The sequence below is a fragment of the Ceratotherium simum genome, chromosome 3 (assembly GCF_057802395.1).
Source record: "Ceratotherium simum simum isolate JZ-2026a chromosome 3, ASM5780239v1, whole genome shotgun sequence".
NCBI classification, from domain to species: Eukaryota; Metazoa; Chordata; class Mammalia; order Perissodactyla; family Rhinocerotidae; genus Ceratotherium; species Ceratotherium simum.
This window is the reverse complement of record NC_141902.1, coordinates 82,234,023-82,253,750: the sequence shown is the minus strand read 5'-3', so window position 1 is coordinate 82,253,750 and position 19,728 is coordinate 82,234,023. Positions and strand designations below refer to the sequence as shown.

The 19,728-nt window shown below is 43.6% G+C and overlaps 1 protein-coding gene across 2 annotated transcripts in view; it reads left to right on the top strand.

Moving 5' to 3' along the window:
• Window positions 1–19,728, top strand: part of PGPEP1L (pyroglutamyl-peptidase I like) — a 37,440-nt gene that overhangs the window by 9,250 nt on the left and 8,462 nt on the right. The window contains exon 1 of one of the 2 annotated variants that reach the window (XM_087429138.1): window positions 18,910–18,930. The exons of the other annotated variant lie outside the window; for it this stretch is intronic. Coding sequence (XP_087285264.1) covers window positions 18,910–18,930 — 21 coding nt within the window. Of the gene's footprint in view, window positions 1–18,909; window positions 18,931–19,728 lie in introns of those variants that run through there. 2 annotated transcript variants of the gene reach the window in all.

Below are 19,728 nucleotides of genomic sequence, written 5' to 3'. Positions count from 1 at the left end.
ATACAGCAGCTAGAAGGACGTGCAGCTATGACATGCAACTATCTACTGGGGCTTTTGGGGGGGAAAATAAATAAATAAATAAAATTATTAAAAAAAAAAACAATCTACCTCTACTTTTGAGAAAGTAGTGGTCAGGAGCAAGCACATCCTGGGACAGTACATGAGGAGGGGTCGGGAGCAGGGGGAGCAGCCCACCTCTCCTCCTTGAAGCAATCATGTTAAGCCAGTTCCCACACGGGGGGTGCTCCAAGTCCCAGAACACAGCCGGCTGTTTATACACGCTGATCCTCAGCGTCATGCCTCTGTTGGATCAAGCCAAAGGTGAGGTCTTGCGTCTATTCTCAGAGTTCCCCAGTCAAGCTAAAAATGCAACAAAACCACTTGAATCATGCATTTGCAGCCACTGTGGCATTGATTTTCTAGCCTTTCTGCACAGATGCAGTCAAGGAAACTCACGATTCATGTGTTAGAATTTGGGTGTTTTTCAACCAGAAAAAAGCTCAGAGAACCCCGGACTCACTGCCAAGCCTCGCTGCTACACACAATATACCAGAAAGGCCAGGTCGGGGCTTTCATGAGCTGCCGGTGTTTGCAGCATGTTCCTTGAAAAACAGGACTTTTTCTGCTGAATTCCGGATGGCCCTGAGCCCTTCCGTTTCATTTTGTAATCACGGGAATGGAAAAGAGCCAAGGTTCACTTCCTAGGTCCAACAATTGCAACCTGTGGAACCCAAGACGGGCTAACCAACTTTTCTGTGCCTCAGTTTCTTTATCTGTAAAATGTGAAGGTTGTGATGACCATGGGAGTTAACACATGTGAAGCAGTTAGAACAGGGCAGGGCACACTGCCTATGCTCACAGAGGTAATTCTTGTATTACTAGAGGATGTTCTATCCATCAGGGTTCTCGGTTGCGGGCAAACAGAACCTGGCTCTGGAGATTCACACAGGAAATGGAAGGATTGAGAGGCCCAAGATTCACCGATAAAGCTGGAGAACCAGGGCAGAAGAAGAAGCAGGCTAGGGGCTTCCAGGAGTGGCAGCAGGATGACAAACAAGGCGCTCCACAGGGCCCTTCCCTGCAGATAAACTGTGAGATAGAAGCATACGCAATTTCTCATGAGGATTAAAAACCTCAGATTTTCCACAAACTAAGATAACCTAAATGTCAGTTTCCAAGCAAAGACTGCCAGATACACAAAGCAATAAACTACCATGAGTAAGAATCAGCAGAAGAAAGTTCTTGAGGTTCTAGCTCATTCTGCTAGATAGCCTCAGAAAATAGCATAACTATATATGAAATATTTAAAGAAGTAAAGATAGAATCACAAAAATAAGCAACAAAAGACTATCAAAAGATCAGGTAAATTGAAAAAGGGAGTAATAGATTTTATAGAAATTTAAAACACAACTGTTGAAGTAAGAATTCAACAGATGACTTAAAAGGCAGTTTAGAATTACGCTAAGTGAAAGATGCCAGTCACAAAAGACCACATACTGTATGATTCCATTTAGATGAATGTCCAGATGAAGCAAATCTATTGAGACATAAAGTAGATTAGTGGTTGCCCAGGGCAGGTGAGGGGGGTTGGGAGGAAGAGGGAGTGGCTGCTAATGGGTATAGAGTTTCTTTTAGGGGTGATGAAAAGTTTCTAAAATTGATTGTGGTGATGGTTGCACAACTCTGTGAATATACTAAAAACCATTGAATTATAGACTTTAAATGGGTAAATAGTATGAACTACACACACTCAAATATACATATGTATGGCAGTTTAGAGACAGATGAAGAGAAAATTAGTGAACTAGAAGATAGATCTGAAGATATTATTTGAAGAGCAGCATAAAGAGATGGATAAGGAAGTGAAAAAAGAAATTAAGAGATATAGATGATAAAATGAGATCTTCTAACATATGTTTAATTGGAATTCCACAAGGAGAGAAGGGTAAGAATGGAAGAGAAGCAAAATTCAAAGAGATAATTGTTGAAACTATTCCAGAATTGATGAAAGAATCAGTTTCCACAAAGATAAGAAGTACAAAATATACCAAGCAAAGATGAACAAAATCCATACCTTTACAGATCATAGTAAAAGTGCAGAAAACCAAAGACAAGGAGATCTTAAAGTAGCCAGAGACAAGAGACAGGTCACCTATAAAAATTGACAAAAGAATTCGACTAAGAGTAAATTTCTCAAAAACAACAATAAAAGCCAGAAAACAGTGGCATAATATCTTCAAAAGGCTGAAAACATATTATCAACCTGAATTGTGTACCCATAAAAATTATATTTCAAGAACAAGGATGAAATAAAAACATTTTCATAAAAACAAGCACCAAGAGTTTACTACCAACAGGCACAATACTAAAGAAACATGTAAAGGATATCCTTCAGAAAAAAGGAAAATGGTCCCAGAAAGATGATATCACATGTGAAGAGGAGTAGTGAGCCTGTAGGTAAAATCTAAACTAGCATTATTTGTATAAGATGATAATAATACATAATAATAAAATAATAACATAATAATAATAAAGTAATAATTGAAATTATTGAAGTTTATGTCTTCTCAGATCCTTGTATTCTATAGGACAGGCATCCAGGTATCAAGTTTAGACTTTGTTAAATTACATATACATGGCAAAATTTCAAGAGTAACCATAAAAGAGTAGAAATAGCATATATTATATGACTTTCAAGACGGTAGAAGAACCAAACAGAATAAGAAAACAAATGAATAAAATCTCAATCAAAGGGACCAAAAATCACCTTGCAGAACAAGGTAGATGAGGATACCACTGCTGTCTCACTGAACACTGTTACTGTGTAGCTTTTCCTCATGACACTGGCTGCTTCACACCTCGACTGGCATCGCTGCTGCCCCAGGAAGCTGGATGTTGCTTCTATCAAAGAGATTTGCTCCTGATTCAAAGTCAAAGATGATGGGTGCATCAGATTGGCTGAACCTAGTTCATATGATCTTGCCCTGGCCACAGAGAGACTGGCCTTTTCAGCATTTGTGGTGGGACCCAGGCTCTGTCCTCTGCCAAGACTCTAATATCATGGGTGCCCCAAATCAGGGGAAGACCAAAGAAATAATAATGTTCATATGAACATAGAATATTAACTCAATTCTTCTCAATTCAACCTATATTTACCCAGTTCCTGATGTGGAGATTAGAATCTACCAAAACAGTAGTTTCTTCCTGTTCGGATTCCACCCCAACTGGGTGTACTGCACTACAATTCTGACACTAACTCTCTGGAGTTAGCCCAGACCTCACAGGTTAGGGCAAGATCCTCCACAAGACTGCCCTCGCTTCAGACACCTGCTGCATTTCAGAGGTCCCCAGGCCCTCTGCACTTCTGACCAACTGTAAATTTAGGAGTTTTCATGACCCCCTCAGGTTTGATAATTTGCTAGAATGACTCACAGATCTCAGGAAAGCATTATACTTACAATTACAGCTTTATTACGGAGAATATGTGTAGGGTGAGATTTGGAAGGGTTCCCATGCCCTCTCCCCGTGGAGTCAGGGCACATCACCCTCCCAGCGCATCAATGAGTTCATCAACCAGGAAACTCCACTGAGCTTCTGTATCTAGTTTTTACTGGAGTTTCATTACAGAGACATGATTGATTAAACTATTGGCAATGTGACTGAACTCAATCTCCAGTCCACCTCCCCTCTCCGGAGGTTGGGAATCTGAAAGTCTCAACCCTCTAATCATGTAGTTGGTTTTCCTGGTGACCAGATCCCATTCTGAAGCTATCTAGGAGTCCACCATGAGTCACCTTATTAGCATAACAAAGACATTCCTGTCACACAGGAAATTCCAAGGGCTTTTGAAGCTCTGTGCCTGGAACTTGGGACAAAGTTCTTATACCACAGTTCCCTCCAGGGGTTCCTCTAGGAGAGGAGATGGCCCATAAATAAAATAATTATAACCCAAAGCAGATTCTGAGTAGTGCTATGTTATGAGACTCTGAAGAGGAAAAGACTAATTTCATTCTGGAGAATATATGGAACAAAGGAACCTAAAGAAAATGAGAGGAAATTGTATGCTGAGAGGTCACTGGGAAGGCCACCTGGTGGAAGCAGCAATAAAGGATGGGCTAACTTCTTGCAAGTGGGAATAAATTTTCAAAACCACCATGTGCTGGGTACTACGCCGGACACTTGATGCAGAGTAGCTCACTGAATTCTCCCTGCAGTGCCGAGAAGTTGATATTGTCATTTCCATTTGGTAGGTGAGGAAATGGACACTCAGAGAGGTTGAATATCGGGCCCAAGGGCACATGCCGTGAAGTGGCAGTGCCTAGATTCCAATCTCAGTTGGTTCCAGTGAGTGAAGTCCACGTTCAGCCCACTTGCCTCACTCTTTCCCTGGGGGAACACGACATTTAGTTCAGAGGAAGAGGACCACAAAGAGATGTCAAGACCCACTACCCAATAACCAATGGTGAGCAAAGTGAGGATGTTCACCCAAATGCCTCAGCCCTACGTCCATGTCATCATGGCTGACCCTCTGCTGTGAGTTCATATCCACCCCCTTCACAGCTCTCCTATCAGCTTCTGAGACGTGGACAAGGTGATAGGCTGCTCATTCTTCTTGCTCACGATATTGCTGGTTTCTGGAGACTCTAAGTACCAGTATCAGGAGCCAGTACCACCTCAGATTTTTTCAAAAGAAATTATGTCCCCCTGCAAAATATATATATATCTCAGAGAAATTATGTCCTTAACTCTTCTAGAAGTGCTTGAAGCTAGAAAGGCAGCAAATAAAACAAGGGTTTTGTCAAACTCACCATGGGTCATTTGGGCTAAGGCATTATGTAACTGTCATAATAAACTCAGCCCAGGAGGTCAAGAGGTACGGGCTCTTGCCAAATTTGATCAACTTGATATGCAGAGTAATTTCTCTTTACTCCAAAGATGAGGTGGCCTCGTGCCTATCTTACATGTTGCTTTAAAAAAATCGTAATAATAAAAAATAAAAGGCAGTGAATCAGAAGAGTAAAAGAAGCACCAAGCTGAACAGAAGTTTACGATGAAGGATGGGTCCTGCAGACCCTGCGTAGGGACAGGTAGGCAACTGCTTATCTTTCTAAGTAAAAGTAAATGGTTTCTTTTGCTTCATCTCTATTCTTCCTACCAAATCCCAAGATAAAACCTTTTCCTAACCTAAGCGAATATAGATGATAAACATGACAGGCATTTTCCCAATCTAGCCCACAGTGGGTTTTGTTTTGTTTTCTTGATTAATACAGGAAAGCCTGAGATAAAAATAACCAGTGTGAGGATGAAAGGAGACCCCAACATCTCCCTGTCCACAGGGACCTCATCTACCATAGCAACCAGCTCAGTGCCAACCGCTTCCAGGGCAATCACTTGGATGGGTTGTGTGGACATTGACCTCCAAGGCTGGATAACCCAAACTCACTTGAAGCCTTTTCCATGATTTCTTACACTTTCTTTCTTCAGTCTGATGACTGTGTAGTATGAACCCGTCTTATGAGTGGGAAGAGAAGCCGCCCTATTACTGTACGCAGTTCCTGCTGGCCCCAGTACAACGTGAAATAGGGCTGTCCTTGCTTTCTCATTTTGCAATGGCACAAGAATTGACATGAATATGGGGAATATGTGAGCCCATGACAACGAGCCTGGGCCCTGGGCAGAAGCCTTGCTCCTATAGCAGCAGCCCATACAAGGAGCCGAGCTACAGAGAGCCCCCGAGGATAAGGGCAAGTAAAGAGAAAACCTACCCCTGGGCGGATGAACACTTACCCACACTCATGTAGAGTGTCTGCTGTGGTTTCACAGCCCTCACTGTAGACACCGTGCTTTCATTAAACACTCAGAAAAATGCATTTATTTAGTCTGCTTATTTGGGGGAAAGCTCGTCATTTACAGACAAGTGAGTCAAATGTTTACTTCTCTTTAAATCCTAAATCCTCCCCCACAATGACAGGACGATAAACCAGAAAAACGAGGATAAGATCTTTCAAAGAGACCCTAGAACCTTTCCAGGGCCTTATTGTGGGTCCTTCTCCTTCCCCACCCTGCTCCCTAGCAAATACAGAGTCATTTTCCTGTTCTATCATCCTGTCCAGGATGGCCCGTCACACTTAGTCCTCATGTCTCCTTAGGGTCTTCTTGGCTGTGACAGTTTCTTAGACTTTCCTTGTTTTGGGTGGCTTTGACAGTTTTAAGGAGTACTGATTAGGTATTTTATAGACTGTCCTTCAGTTGGATCTGAATGTTTTTCTCATGATTAGCCTGGGGTTATGGGGTTTGGGGAGGAGCACAGAGGTCAAGTGCCATTCTCATGCCATCCCATCAAGGGCACATACTGTCAGCATGACGGGTCACTGTGGATGTCGACCTTGATCACCTGGCTGAGGGAGTGTTTCTCAGGTTTCTCACTGTAAAGTTGCTTTTTCCCCCTTTTTATACTGCACTCACACTCAAGGGGCAAGGAGTTACGCCCCCTGGAGGACAGAGTATCTACATCAATTATTTGAAATGCATCTGCCTGGGAGATCGGGCTCTTCCTGCCTCCAGCTGTTTATTTATCAATTTAATGATTTCTCTATGTCAGGAAGGCATCATGGACAGTTATTTTATACTTTGGGTTATGGCTTGTTTCCTTTTCAAAGTCCATCTTCTCCTGAAACCTTTCCCACCTCCTTTACTATCCCCATCGCTGACACCCCTCTCTTCCAAGGGAAATGCAACATTCCACATTTTGTTTTCCACCATGTACTTGATTGCATTGAAAATTAGACTAAAGCAGGGAACTTTTTAATGAACTGCATTCTTTTTATATATAAATCTGCGCATGCTTTTTATATATAAATCTGCGCATGTCCTCCTGCCCTTGTTCGCATCACTTATCATATTTCATTGATGCAAAGGGCTTCTTTTTTGTGTGTGTGAGGAAGATTGGCCCTGAGCTAACATCTGTTGCCAATCCTCCTTTTTTTGCTAAGGAAGATTGGCCCTGGGCTAACATCCGTGCCCATCTTCCTCTACTTTATATGGGACACCACCACAGCATGGCTTGATAAGTGATGCGGAGGTCCATGCCCGGGATCTGAACCTGCAAAACCCTGGGCCGCTGAAGCGGAGCGTGCGAACTTAAGCACTGCGCCACCAGGCTAGCCCCCAAAGGGCTCTCTTTTTTAAAAGAAACATTTTGGCATCCTGAAATCAGACAAATCTTACAGTCATGTCCATCTTATGCTTTGTCATGGTTGAGCAGAGTCTGCTTTCTTGGTGGTTCACACAATAATGCCTGGCATTCAATCTCTGGGGCTTAGATTTGAGAAAATCCATCATGTCCTTTCTGGATTACATACTCTGTCGGCATAGGAAACACTCTGGCCTGTTTATCTTGCTTTGTAGAGTCCAAACCAGAATCTTGAGGGCATTCGGTCTGTATTTGTGTTGCCGTAAATATGAGGGAAATACATCCTGCACCACACACAGTCTAACACCAGAGAAAAGCACACAAACAAGCGTGACCCTGGAAATCCTGCAGGTGACTCAGGGCAGTGGAACGTCGCATTTGAAGTGGGATGCAAAAGGCAACCCTAAGATCCTTTGCATTCTGGGGAGGGAGAGAGCTTTTAGGGAAGCAAACAAAAAAGGAGGCTATTGGGCATGCCGTTTCTCATCTCCATCCTCGCATCCACTCACATTAGAAGCGTGTTCCACATCTTGCAAAAACGTCAGCGTTATATTAGGGATGCCACACCGGGGGTTCCAAAATCCATGTGGGCCCTCGTGGGCCTGCAGGCTGTGGGCCAGTTTGAAATGCCATTAATGGGTCCCAGCCCTCTGGGCTGACATCTATAATCACAGATAATTACGCTGCACCCCGACCAGCCTTGGTAAGGTTGCACCTCTCTGGGGTGCTCCTGATTCTCACAGCTTCAGGTCCCACCTCCTGGGCCCCCGCACTCACACACTCACCTTTTCTCTGGGCAGGAAGGTGTGCTGATGTTGTGTTTCCTCTCTCGCAGGCATTTGCAAAAATGTCTAGACAGGGACTAATGACCCCAAGGGATCTATGGTGGTGAACTTTCAGGCACTGGGTTCCCCAGAGATGGGAATACAAGATGCATTCGGGGTAGCAGTCCTCAGGCAGCATCCTGCTGGGTCATCATCCATGCTGGGTCATCCTCTCTTTTGCCCACTTGTAATGCTGTTCCTGTCCTTTACCCGTCTTGGTAACTATGTTCTAAGAGCTCACAATTTGGAGTCAGAAAGTCATTTAGCAATTATGTATTAAGCAGCCAATTAATCAAGGTCAATTACTAAAGAGGACATAACAGCCCTAAACATGTATGCCCCTAATAACAGTGCTTCCAAAATACATGAAGCAAAAACTAATAGAACTGCAAGGAGAATAGACAAATCTACAGTTACAGTCAGAGATTTCAATACTCCTCTCTCAATAATGGATAGAACACATAGACAGAAAATCAGCAAAGATGCAGAAGACTTGAACAAACCATCAACCAACTTGACCTAATTGACATTTATAGAACACTCCACCCACCATCAGCAGAATGCACACTCTTTTAAGTGCATATAGAACATTTAGCAAGATGGACCATATCCTGGGCCATAAAACAAGTCTGAATAAATTCAAAATGATTCAAGTCATACGAGTATGTTCTCTGGCCACAAGGCATTTAAGGTAGAAATCAACAACAGAAGGATATCTGGAAAACCCCCAAATATTTGGAGACTAAATCATACACATCTAAATAAGTCATGGATCAAAGAAGAAATCAAAAGGGACATTAGAAAGTATTCTGAAATGAATAAAAGTTAAAGCACAACGTGTTAATCTTCGCGGCATGCTGCTAACGCTGAACTCGGAGAAATCTGTCGCACTGAGCAATAATCTTAAAAAAGAAGAAAGGCCCCAAATCAACGCCCTCAGCTTCTATTTTATGAAACTAGAAAAGAAGAGCAAATTAAACCCAAACTAAGCAGAAGAAAGCAAATAGTAAAGATCAAAGCATAAATCAATGAACTGGAGAATAGAAACACAACAACAAAAATCAAAGAAACCAAAAGCTGGTTCTTTGAGAAAATCAATAAAATTGACAAATCTGTAGCCAGCCTGATCAAGAAAAGAAAGAGAGAGAATAATTAATTTTTCCTATTAACTTTTAAATTCATTTACCACCGCCTGGCTTCCAGCCCTGGTCCCACACTCAAATTGCTCCCATCAAAGTCACTAAGGATGTCTTTTTTACCATTTTATTTGAACTCCCTGGGATCCTAATAGTCTTTATGGTGATGCAGTATTGTTATTGTTCCCATTATACAGGTGAGGAGACTGAGGCCCAAGTTGACCAGATCTTCCTTTTTTCTCCTTTTATGGGCTTGAAATGTGGTGAGGATTCAATCAAATAAAATAATAACCTGAAAAGATTTAGCTCAGCTCGTATTTTTACTAATACCTTCAAGATACATCAAATAAACATCATCTAATCATGATCTTCCCTTACCAAGACCACGCCCTTTTCCAACCAGCTTGCCATGCTCAGGCTCCAGCCACCAGAAAAGTCTGGAATCACTGCTGTCCCTGCCTCATTCTCTGTTCCTGAGAATCCACATTTTGATTGTTCTGGGTTTGCAATTTATGTGGGAATAACTGCCATCGTAACCACTTCTCTTTAGGATCCCTCAAATCCTGAGACACCTTCAGCAAACCAGCAGCTCAGATACTGTCACCTTTCAGACTCTCTTGCCATCATCTGAGAAGATGACTTCTAGATCTTGATGCCTTAAACCTCTAGAACTCTGGTCTAGAAGACTTTCAGCTATGGAAAAGAGTAGGCTTTGTTAAATCTCCACTGAACTATTAGTCCTGTCTAAAAGATGGAGACGTTGGCACGAGCTACGTGACTTACTGTGAATTTAGTCTCTTTTCAGACTGCCCTTTTTAGTCAGTGGAAGAGAGTGATGGTAAAGTCCGATCATAAATGTTTGGTTTTTTTTAACTGAGGCAAAAAATACATATAACATAAAATTTACCATTTTAAGCATTTTTAAGTGTACAATAAGATGTTAAGTACATTCACATTGTTGTACAACCATCACTGGCATCCATCTCCAGAACTTGCCATCATCCCAAATAGAAACTCTGTACCTGTTAAATTATAACTCCCCATTCTTCCTCCCCCAGCTCCTGGTAATCCCCATTTTACTTCCTGTGTCTATGAATTTGACTACTCTAGCTACCTTATATAGGTGGGATCATACAATATTTTTCCACTTGTGTCTGGCTTATTTCTCCATATATCTTTTTTTCTGCCCACATTTGCCACTGAACTTGGCCACCTTCCCTTCCCTGTTACACTGTTCTCAGTATCTGCCCCTTCTTCTCTCTTGTCTGTCCTGATCTCTAGTATACCTCCAGCACCTCCACAGGCCTAGAACATGGTAGGAGCAAAATGAATATTTTTTAAGGAATATCATTGTTAATGAAATTCTACATTCCCAAGGAAGCAAAATACATACGTCTTACTTTTAACAACGTGTTGTTCTTTTTTCCAATTACAAGTGAGCAATTACACAAGACCTCCAAAGACCACAAAGAAACAGAGAAAACCAGATTGTAATTCACCACCAAAAGAAGCCTGAGCACAGTGTGTGTCCTCTCAATCTTTATTGTCACGCTCTGTGTCAGGTATCTATTGCTGCAAATCAAGCCCCCCAGAACTTAGTGGTGTCAAACAATCACCATCGTATCTCTCCAGGTTCTGTGGGTCAACTGGACTCAGCTGGGCATTTCTTCTGCTGGTCTTGCTTGGTTCTCTCGTGTGGTTGCAGTAAGATGGAGGCTGGGGCAGGATCCCGGAGGCTTAACGGGGGTGCTAGGACAGCACGGTGTCTGTCCCTTACCATGTGAGGTTTCCCCGAGATCTCCCCAGCAGGGTAGCCAGACAGAGAAGCTGCCAGGCCTTATTAAGGCCTAGGCTCTGAACTGGCTGAATTCTGTTGGTTAAAATGAGTCATAGGCCAGCCCAGACTCGTTGTGGGAGGAGAGTACACCACAGTGTGAATACCAGAAGGCATGCTTCACTGGGGGCTGTCGTAGTCAGCTTGGGCTACTATGGGCTACTATAACAGAATACCATTGGCTGAGTAGCTTAAACAAGAAACACATTTCTCACAGTTCCGGAGGCTGGAAGTACGAGATCAAGGTGCCAGCATGGTGGGTTCTTGATGAGGGCCCTCTTCCAGGTTATGACCTCACAAAGCCTTTCCTTGGTGCATGCGGGGGGGGGGGGGGGGGGGCGGGGATTTAGAGAGAGAGAGTGAGCTCTGGTCTTATCATGCCCTTATAAGGGCACTAATCCCATCATGGGGCCCCACCCTCATGACCTAATCTAAACCTAATTATCTCCCACAGGCCCCACATCCAAATACCATCACATTGGGGATTAGGCTTCAACATATGAATTTTGAGGGGACACAGACATTCAGTCATAGCTGGGGCCATCTTGGATGAGAGCTACCACAGGAGCTACTATTACCCTTCAGAAGGGTTACACCACATCCCCTTCCAGCAGCAGTGAATGACAGTTCATGATGCTTCGTACCCACCCCAACCCTGGGTGGTTACAATTTTTAAAACCTTTGCCATTTTGATTAGTATCACATTGTTAATATAAATCCTATTAAACTAGCACTCAAAGCAAGACAGTTTTCATTGAAAGGAGTGGAGAAGTGTCATTGACTCAATTCCTCTGAGTTTCCTGACTGGTCACTTTTTAGGAACAGAAAATAACCTCAATAATAATATATTGCATCTGTATGATTGAACGTTTTTTCCAAGCTTTTTACAGATGTGAATCTCAAGTGGTACAGCTTGACTATAATCATGACCAATATATTGCACAGGCAAACATATCTCCCACATTCCATTTTGTAAAATAAACTGAAAATAAAATTAAATGTGAACAGCCCACTCCTTCATTTGGACAAAGACTCTTGGTTCCCTTTTCAGTGTGTGCCCCACAAGACACTGTTTTTGTCAATCAAACTTTCAGATCTAGATGATTTGAAAAATTGTTTGATAGTGCTGGCCCTGTGGTGTAGTGGTTAAGTTCACGTGCTCCACTTGGCGGCACGGGGTTTGCAGGTTCAGATCCCAGGCATAGACCTACACACTGCTCATCAAGCTGTGGTGGCATCCCACATACAAAATAGAGGAAGATGGGCACAGATGTTAGCTCAGGGCCAATCTTCCTCACCAAAAAAAAAAAATTAAGAAAAAAAAGAAAAATTGTTTGATAAAACTCAAGTGCTAAGTAGGCAGAGTTATTATTGTGTCTTGTTTAGAATAATCCTGGAATTCCAGTGAAGAATCTGATCTTTTGGGATTTGTGGTGACACAGTACAGAAAAAGGTCAAGCACTCTCTTTTTCATTCCACAACATCTGGCACACACCTGCTGTGCACCAGGTACAGTTTCCAGTGCCAGGCACCCAGAAGTGAAGGAGTCAAAGCATCAGCTCCCATTGTACTGGTCTTCTGTGGCAGGGAAACGTACAGGAAACAAGTACAGTCATGCACCACGTGACTACATTTAGGTCAACGACAGACCACATATATGACAGTGGTCCCTTGAGATTAGTACCATATAGCCTAAGTGTGTTGTAGGTTGTACCCTCTAGGTTTGTCTAAGTACTGTAGGGAAGGAAGAAATTTTCCTCTACCCTTCTAGGCTCTTCTGTCTGGTCTAAATTGACATGAGATGGATTAATAGGAGAAAAACAAACAAAAGTTTAATAACATGTATACATGGGAGAAACCCAGGAAAACTGAGCAACTCGCCAAAATGTCTGAGGCCACCACTTAAATACCATCCTCAGCTAAAGATAAAAGATGCTGGGGGTTGGGAGAGCCAAGGGCTTTAAAGGGAAGGAAGGCAATTCACAGGTAGGTGAAAAGGATCAAGCATTTGGAAAACTGTTTGGCCACACAGATACAGAAGAACATAGAGGGGAGCCCAACAAATAGACTTTTCTAGGTTCCTCCCTGTCCACCACCTAGTTCATGTTATGCTAAAGTGATAGCTTGCTTCCTGAGACAGATTTTTTATCCGAATTCTTTTAGGCAGTTAAGGGAGAGATAACAAGAAAAACTTTCTGAGTCTTTTGTTTCTTAAAAATAATTGGCCAACAGGCCAGCCCGGTAGGGTAGTGGTTAAGTTTGTGTGCTCTGCTTCAGCGGCCCAGGGTTCACAGGTTCGAATCCTGGGTGCAGACTGACGTACTGCTCATCAAGCCAGGCTGTGGTGGTGTCCCACATACAAAATAGTGGAAGATGGGCGCAGATGTTAACTCAGGGCCAATCTTCCTCAGCAAAAAGAGGAAGATTGGCAACAGATCTTAGCTCAGGGCCAATCCTCCTCACACACACACACAAATAAAATAAGATAAATAATCGGCCTAAAATAATCCTCATGTTAAAAAGACATATTTTGGGGGGGCAAATTTTGTTCCCCCTCAGTACATTCTATGATGTTCGAACGACGACAAAATCACTTAAAGATGCATTTCTCAGACCACATCCCTGTCGTTAAGCGATGCACAACTGTAAAAACCAGGCAAGAGAATGTCAGGGAGTGCTAAGAGCTTTGAAGAATATAGGCCAGGGTGAGGCAGTGGAAGGTGACTTAGGAACTCCTCTAGCAGAAGTGGGCCGGAAAGGCCTCTCTGAGGGCGTGACATTTCAGCTGGGATCTGAATGACAAGAAGCCACTCTGGGAAGTGTTCCAGGCAGAGGGAGCACCTGCTGCGAAGGCCCTTGGGTAGCATCGCAGGACCACAGTAACGGAGCCGGGAAGAGAGGCACAGAGGAAGTGGGAGGCGGCAGGCTTGTACCTCTACATTCCACACCCAAATTCTTTTGACTATGTGCCTCCAGGGTATTAGAAACCAGACCCGTGGGAGGAATGTTCTTCTGGGCTGAGATTACTTTGGGTTAATTGTTCTGCTCTGTCATTCATTGGGAAAAAGTCATGTGTGCCAAATGGAATGGGGGGGCATTTCCATCTCATTGCAGAGACATGGTTTCAATTGAACAGACTGGAGATTGAGGATCTCTGTGTCTCAGAAAGTCTGAGGGGAAATTGATACTCAGAGGCAGATTTATTTTGTAAAACATCTCCCTTGCAAGGACTACGTGACTGAACAAGTCCGGCCCACCCTCTGCACCTGCAGCAGCCGTCCACTGTCAAGAGCGTGAACTGCTGCTCCTGCAGCCTAAACTGCCCTCCCAAACGCCCTTGACTTTGCTTGTTATGAATCATGTAGACAGTCTTGTTAAGCCTCAGCTCCCGGCTGCAGAGAAGACCTAAAGCCGCCATAGGTCTGGGGGCAGCACCGGGAAGCCTGAATCTGTCCAGGCTCCCGGATAGGGAACTGGGACCTCCCTGGAGCTGAGGGGCATTCTTAGACCATGAGGGTGTCGCGTTATTTTTGGAACAAAACCACTGGAGATGTATTCAGAGATTAATAACCTCCAACCGTGTCCATCTAAAAAGCCAATTCTAGCAGCATTCTCTACAGACCTTCCTTTCTGGCCAGATCTCTGAATGTGGCAGACTCCCATGGCTAGTCTTTGGCTAGAAAGAGGGGATGATACCCTGCCATCCTTTCTCTTCCTCGCTCAGTCCTATGCAGTCATCACAGCCCAAATGCAACTGATGCACTTTTAGCATAAGTTAAAAGGTAATATCCTGAATATATAAAGAGCTTCTATGACTAGAAAAAAAAAATGGTGAATGACCTTATGGAAAAGTGGGCCAAAGATACAAAGAGACACTTGACAGAGAAAGGAATGCAAATGGCTCTTACCCATGTAAAAATACGTTCAAACTTGTTCATAAAAGTAAAGCAAATTAAAACTACACTAAGATCAGATTGGCAAAAATCCAAAAGTTTGACAACTAGTGTGCAAGGGGCTGCGAGGCTGAGGGGCACTGTCATAATTTGCTACTGGGAATGGATTATGGTACAACCCCAGTGGAGGCAGATTTGGCAACACCCAGCAACGTGATGTACACGTTGCCCCAGCAATCCAGCAAAATTCTAGGAAGCTCTCTCAAAGATACACTGGCAAAAATAAGAAAAGACACGCACAAAGATGGAGAAAGTGTATATAAGAAAGAGGGGAGACTAAATATATGTTACATATTTGTTTATGATAATTTAAAAAATGAAGGATAAATCATAAAATTAAAAAATGGTTTCCAATGGAGGGGAAAGGAAAAAGAACTATACTTCTTTGAGCTTGTTTTGTTGATTTAACTTTGGAACCATGTAGGATATTTTACATACTAATGAAACAAAATTAAATTTTTAAAAAAGCAATCCATAGAAATTAAGTAAATTGAGAGGGGCCGGCCTGGTGGCGTAGCGCTTAAGTGTGCGTGCTCCGCTTCGGCCGCCCAGGGTTCATGGGTTCGGATCCCAGGCACGCACCGACGCACCGCTTGTCAAGCCATGCTGTGGCAGCATCCCATATAAAGTAGAGGAAGATGGGCACGGATGTTAGCCCAGGGCCAATCTTCCTCAGCAAAAAGAGGAGGATTGGCATTAGATGTTAGCTCAGCGCTAATCTTCCTCACAAAAAATAAAATAAAATAAAAAGTCAGTTGAGTGAATGAGCCTAACAGTGTATCCAATTAGTGACATAACCACACAGAGAGGAACTCTGATGAGTAGATTTGAAATACAGCCATTTACTTTAAGGACAAAAAACAAACACGAAACAAAAACATCTTAAACTTTTCAGTAATCATATCATTGGAGGTGAAGTAAGTAGTATTATTCTGAGATGATTGTGTGCATAGTGTGGGATCAAACAAAGTGTGCATTGAAGGATGTGTAGCATTGCAACCTCTGGGACGTTGTCAGCAGCTTCCCCCAAACACTAAAGACACTCTGCATATGTTCAGACACCCCACAGGGGGACAGCATGCCCGTGGAGAGCCACTGCAAGGGCAGCAGCGTTGTCTCAGTTTTACAGACAAGACATCTGAGGCCCCTAGAGCCTAAGTCTCTAGTCCAAGGTCAAGGTCAAGACATCTGAGGGGCAGATGTGGAATTGAACCTGCACCCACCAGGCTCTAAGCCTCTTCTCCCAACTCCTACAATGTGCGGTGACCTCCAACTTGGCCCTGGTAGTTCCTTCTCTCCTGCCCACCCTCCACCTGCCCTGAAGACATCTATTCTCCATGGGCATTTCCCTTCCATGTAGGAACATGTCAACACAGTGCTTGGCCAAAGGAAGGGCTCAAAAAATGCCAAAAAAAAATGAATGAATGAATGAAAACAAAGAAAATTGCTTTCTTTCCTGCTGGGACCAAAAGCTAGGGAGAAAAAAAAGGGGAAATGATTCTAAAGGAGAACCCAGGACTCAAGAGACATTGGAGGCCTCTGTGTCAGGGGGTCCCCAAGACCACCCTCAGGCTCCATGATTCAGCTGAATCCAGCCTCAGAAAAGCTGTTATACTCACAGTTACTGTGTCCCACAGCAAAAGGACCCAGATGAAATCAGCCCAGGAGAAGGCGCGTGGAGCAAAGACCGGGAGAGGCCAGGTGCCAGCTTCCACAAGTCCTCGCCCAGTGGAGTTGCGCGGATACATGTGACTCTCCCAGCAAGGACGTGCGACAACATGTGTGAAGTGTTGTTAACCCAGGAAGCTCACCTGAGCCTCAGTGTCCAGAGTTTTTATTAGGGGTCAGTCACATAGGCATGCAGTGCCCGCCTGACTGCCCTCAGCTACTCAGACTGCATTGCAAAAACAGGCATCCACCATAAGTGACACTGTCAGCATGAACGCTAACCAGACCAGAACATGTGACCCAAGGCCTCGGGCACACAAAGCCACTCTTATCAGGCAGAACATCCTGAGGGCTCAGAGCTCTTCTCCCAGGACCCGCCAAATGTCAGTCCTGAGGACAGTTCTTTCTTGGGAATGCTCAGGGTCTGAGCAGCCCAGGCCTGAGTTAACCCATTCCTGCCTAGCCTCCTAAACAGAGGTGTGCAGGCCCACCCACCCCTCGTCCTTCAGGTCATTCCCTTACTTCCTACATCAGCACCTCCTTGAGGATCCAAAATCATTTCCAAAGTGGGGTTCGCAAGGTGGTCCACTGGGGTGCGGGATGAAAAGATCAGGATTACTATTTCTATGTTTTTTTTAAAATTGTGATAAAAAACATAAAATATACCATCTCAACCATTTTTAAGTGTACAGTTCAGTAGTGTTAAGTATATTCACATTGTAGTGCAACAGCCATCTAGAAGTTTTCATCTTGCAAAACTGAAACTCTATACCTGTTGAACAACAACTCTTCATTTTCCCCTCCTCCCAACCCCCGTTACCACCATTCTATTTTTTTTGTTTGTTTGTTTGGTGAGGAAGATTCACCCTGAGCTAACATCACTGCCAGTCGTCCTCCATTTTGTATGTGGGATACCTCCACAGCATGGCTGATGAGTGGAGTAGATTTGTGCCCAGGATCCAAACCCACGAACCCGGGCCGCAGAAGCGGAGCGCGCAGAACTTTAACCACTTGGCCACGGGGTTGGCCCCATCATTCTACTTTTTGTTTCTATAAATTTGACTACTTTAAATACCTCATATAAGTGGAATCATATGGTATTTGTCTTTTTGTGACTGGCTTATTTCACTTAGCATAATGTCCTCAAGGTTCATCCATGTTGTAGCATGTGTCGGAATTTTCTTCCTTTTTAAGGCTGAGTAATATTCCATTGTTTATACATACCACATTTTACTTATCCATTCATCCATTGATGGACATCTGGGTTACTTCCACCTCTTAGCTACTGTGAATAATGTTGCAATGAACATGGGTGTGTAAACATCTCTTTGAGATCCTGCTTTCAATTCTTTTGGATATACACCCACAAATAGGATTGCTGGATCATATGGTAATTCTATTTTTAATATTTTGAGGAACTTCCATACTCTTCCACAGCAGCTGCCCCGTGTTAGATTCCCACCAACAGTGCACAAGAGTTGCAATTTCTCCACATCCTCGCCAGCACTCCTTATTTTGTTTTTTTTCGTAGTGGTCATCCTAACAGGTGTGAATGTCTATGTTTTTAGTCTATAAAAATAAGAAAGAAATTAACCTTGACCAATATTTTGTAGCTGGGCTGACGCTGGCCTTGCTTTGTATGGTCTGCAGGTCCTGGGACAGGCATGGTGTCCTGAGTGAGAGGGAACATGTCACACTGGCGCGAGGGCCGCCCTGACGATAGAGAGGCACTTCCTCTCAGATTCACCTTTAATTTACTACAAAGGATTTCAGCCGTTATTGGGTTTCAGGATTATATTATCCAGTTTTAATTAATCCTCAAATTATGTTCAAGGAATCCTCACAAAAATGACCTGCAAAAGCCCACAGATAGAAGATAACATGAATAATGTAAACCTGAGCAAACATGTGAAAACAGCTGAGCGACACTTCTCCTACCCCTCATATGTGCTCTTTGTCAGCCAAATTCTGATATAAAAACAATGACAATCTGGTAAGAAGTTGGCCAAAAAAGGGGGGAGGAATTAAGAAAACCATTGAAAATGTAGATTTACATCCACTGTTAGTAATGAAGCCCACTCGAGGTGTGTTTCGTGTCTTGAGACATTATTAGCTAATGATTGTGTGTGTGTGTGTGTGTGCGTGCATGATCAAAAAATTTGGAGACAACTGCTCCAGAGAATTGGGAATCGTGGGGTTGCTGTTTTTCATTCCTGGATTTTTCGGGCAAGAATGACCCACAAGTTTGGAAGAATGACTAAGGATATTGAGAGTGGGCTGGGACAATCCTCACCTATGGAGAATGGAACTTGGCACTGTTAAGGTAAAGAGAGTGACCTTTAAACAGAATCCCAAGATTTCCAAAACCACTTGTGAGGGCTGTGATCAGCCCTATATAGTTGACGCCATTGTTGTGGTAATATCTCCTTTGAGGCTTCTTCCTGGAACTCCTCCCTTCTTTTAAACTTATCCTCTCTAAGCCTCAGTTTCCTCCTCTATAAAATGGGGACAGTGTGAACACCTCATCAGGAGGGTTGTGGTGAGGGGCTGGGCATGGGCCTGTACACAGGAAGGTTCTCCCGGGGGCAGCTACTCTGATCACCAGACCATTTTTTAAGCTTTTAGAATCAGAAAAATAGTACAGACATGTCCACTGTAAAAATCTTACAGAGTACAAGAAACAAGAGTCACCCCTAACTCTTCCCTCAAGGGATGACCATTTTAGGATGTTTCCATTTCCATGAATGGCTGCAGGAAACAGGCCAAGAGACTGATTTATTTTACTTACTCCTTCTCAGGGATTTTCCTGTGTCAATAAGTTGTTTGCAAGGTTGTTTTGAATGGCTGCATTAGACCCCACTGATAGCTAGCCTACACTTAATATGTCAGGCCTCCTCCCATCTCTGTGGCTTCTGCCTCCTCCTGATGAGCCCGTCCCAGCTCTGGCTCAGCTTCCTTCTCTCTCCATGGTCAGGGGAGGTGGGGATCAAGCCTGAGTCTCAGCTAACACCTGATGGCTCCTGGGTCCCTTCCAACCCAGCAGATCAAGAGGAACCTGTTATCACTCCCTCTTCCATTGTCATACCCCGCACACCCTCCCCCCTCCCCAAGACCCTCGGCC